At 52.5% G+C, this 1924-nt stretch overlaps 1 protein-coding gene across 2 annotated transcripts in view; it reads right to left on the bottom strand.

Moving 5' to 3' along the window:
- Positions 1-1924, bottom strand: part of LOC113207262 (uncharacterized) — a 31923-nt gene that overhangs the window by 6924 nt on the left and 23075 nt on the right. Inside the window, exon 9 of one of the 2 annotated variants that reach the window (XM_052267721.1) lies at positions 329-601. The exons of the other annotated variant lie outside the window; for it this stretch is intronic. Coding sequence (XP_052123681.1) covers positions 329-601 — 273 coding nt within the window. The remainder of the gene's footprint in view (positions 1-328; positions 602-1924) is intronic. 2 annotated transcript variants of the gene reach the window in all.

Genomic DNA, 1924 nt, shown 5'->3' with positions numbered 1-1924 from the left:
AGCGCGCCCAGCCGGGGGCTCGCCTCCCCGACGGCCCCCAGGTCCTTGGCCGACAAGTGGGAGAGCACCTGCAGCAGGGGCAGGTCCGGCAGCGAAAGCAGCGACTGCGAGCAGACAGTTAGAAAACACTCAGGTGGGCTCACAGACCCCTTCCCCTATTATAGTTATTCTACCCGCTTCCATGGAAAGCTCGGTCTGACTTTTGATGGCTTACCTTCTCCAGCTGAAAGTGTACAAACACAGGGCGCAGAGCGTCGCGGAGTCGCTGCAGCTCCATCTGCTTTGCCGAGAAGTCCGGTGCATCTCCTGCGGCCTCCCCTCGCTTCACCTTCTCGAGAGCCTCCTCCACCTGCTGCAGCTGAGCGACCGCCGAGTCCAGGTCGTGGTCCAGAGCCTCCGCCACCTGCCGTAGCTGGAGGACTGCCCCCCGCAGCTGCTTCACCACCTGCCTTCCCGCGTCCACGTCCCGCTGCAGCTGCTGCACCCTCGCGTCCTCCAGTCGAGGCGCCTTGCAGGGTGGGGACCCGTCAGCGTCCGGGGTCTCCATCGTGCGGATCACGGAGATGGCGTCGGGGAGGTCGGTAGGGTCAGCGGCCAAGTTCTGAAAGAAAACATTGCGCACACTTAGAGGAACTGTAAATAACATGCCGACTAAAAACAGAAAATGGCATTTTAAGAGGTTAATCAATCGAGATCGGGTAATTTTACGGCAAAGACCGGCAAATACATATATTTAATGAAAATATAGCCCCAACATTCATTCTGTTTTCACGGAATTTTCTCGACGTCTACTTGATTGACGACTGTCACACAATAATACACACTGCATTGAGACTTCAAGTAAAATCATTTAGTAATCGGAACAAAAATCACTATTATGACTGACACCAGTAAAATGATTTAGCCTCAGCTTGGACGAGATAATAGAGGCTAGTTTCAGGCACTTCGTAATAACGTAAAAAAGAAACGATAACTGGTGGTCTGGCCAAACCAAACCCACCCACCCAGTAGCAGTATAAGATGTTCCTCAGAAATACGGAACACTATTTTCCAATGTAATGAACGGTTGCCGCCCGAAAAGTGCTAAAAAATGATTGACAAGTTAGAGGTTAGGTGTCAGGGAAATCAGAACACTGCAGCTTGGGCCAATCCAGCTCCGACAAGAGAATGAGAAATTATTAAAATGTTATTATTTATCCTAACTCTAAAAAATATCAATACATTTACCATGTACGAGAAAACCTTTTACATAGGGTTTAGGAGAGAAATTCCTGGGAATAGTTCTAGTGCCGGCAGCCAGCAGCCGACGCCGACTGGCGATGAAAAACAACAGCAACGACGACGACGAAGATAGCAACAACAACAACAACAACAACAACAAATACAACAACAGATGAAATAAATACATTTCAAAACAAATGTTGGAACAGGAAAAATACTGAAAATACTGAGGCGTTTGGAGCACCAAGAAGGCTTGGTAAAAAGCCCTTTTTTCCGACGTTTTTCCTGCAACTCGCACTACAGCCGTGAGTGCGGAGCGCCGTGAAGGTCGGCAGACCCACCGGGCGTGCGCCATGCCAGCCCGCCTCGCAGGGGGTGGGTCGCCGGGAAGGAGTCGTCGACGGACTCGGGATCCCCATAGACTCTGGGGGCTCCAATACCTTCGGGTGCTGGGTAGACCGGGGACTGGGGTGGACTTGGTGGACTCTGTGGCGAGCGGCGGGAAGGCCGGGCCCTGTTTGGGGCTAGCTGTTGTAGTTCTAATCGATCCGGCTAAGGGCAGCTTCACGGAAACCGACAGTACCGGGTGATTTAGAGAAGTCCCAGGTGCGGGCGCGTTTGCCTACCCGCTCTGCCCGTAAGGCGCCATGGCCCCTTGGGTAGGCAAACCCACTCGCACCTGCGTCTTCTCTGAATCACCCGG

This window comes from Frankliniella occidentalis, unplaced genomic scaffold (assembly GCF_000697945.3).
Source record: "Frankliniella occidentalis isolate FOCC.00 unplaced genomic scaffold, Focc_3.1 Scaffold58, whole genome shotgun sequence".
NCBI classification, from domain to species: domain Eukaryota; kingdom Metazoa; phylum Arthropoda; class Insecta; order Thysanoptera; family Thripidae; genus Frankliniella; species Frankliniella occidentalis.
The sequence above is the reverse complement of the archived record's forward strand: the minus strand, read 5'-3'. Positions and strand labels throughout refer to the sequence as shown.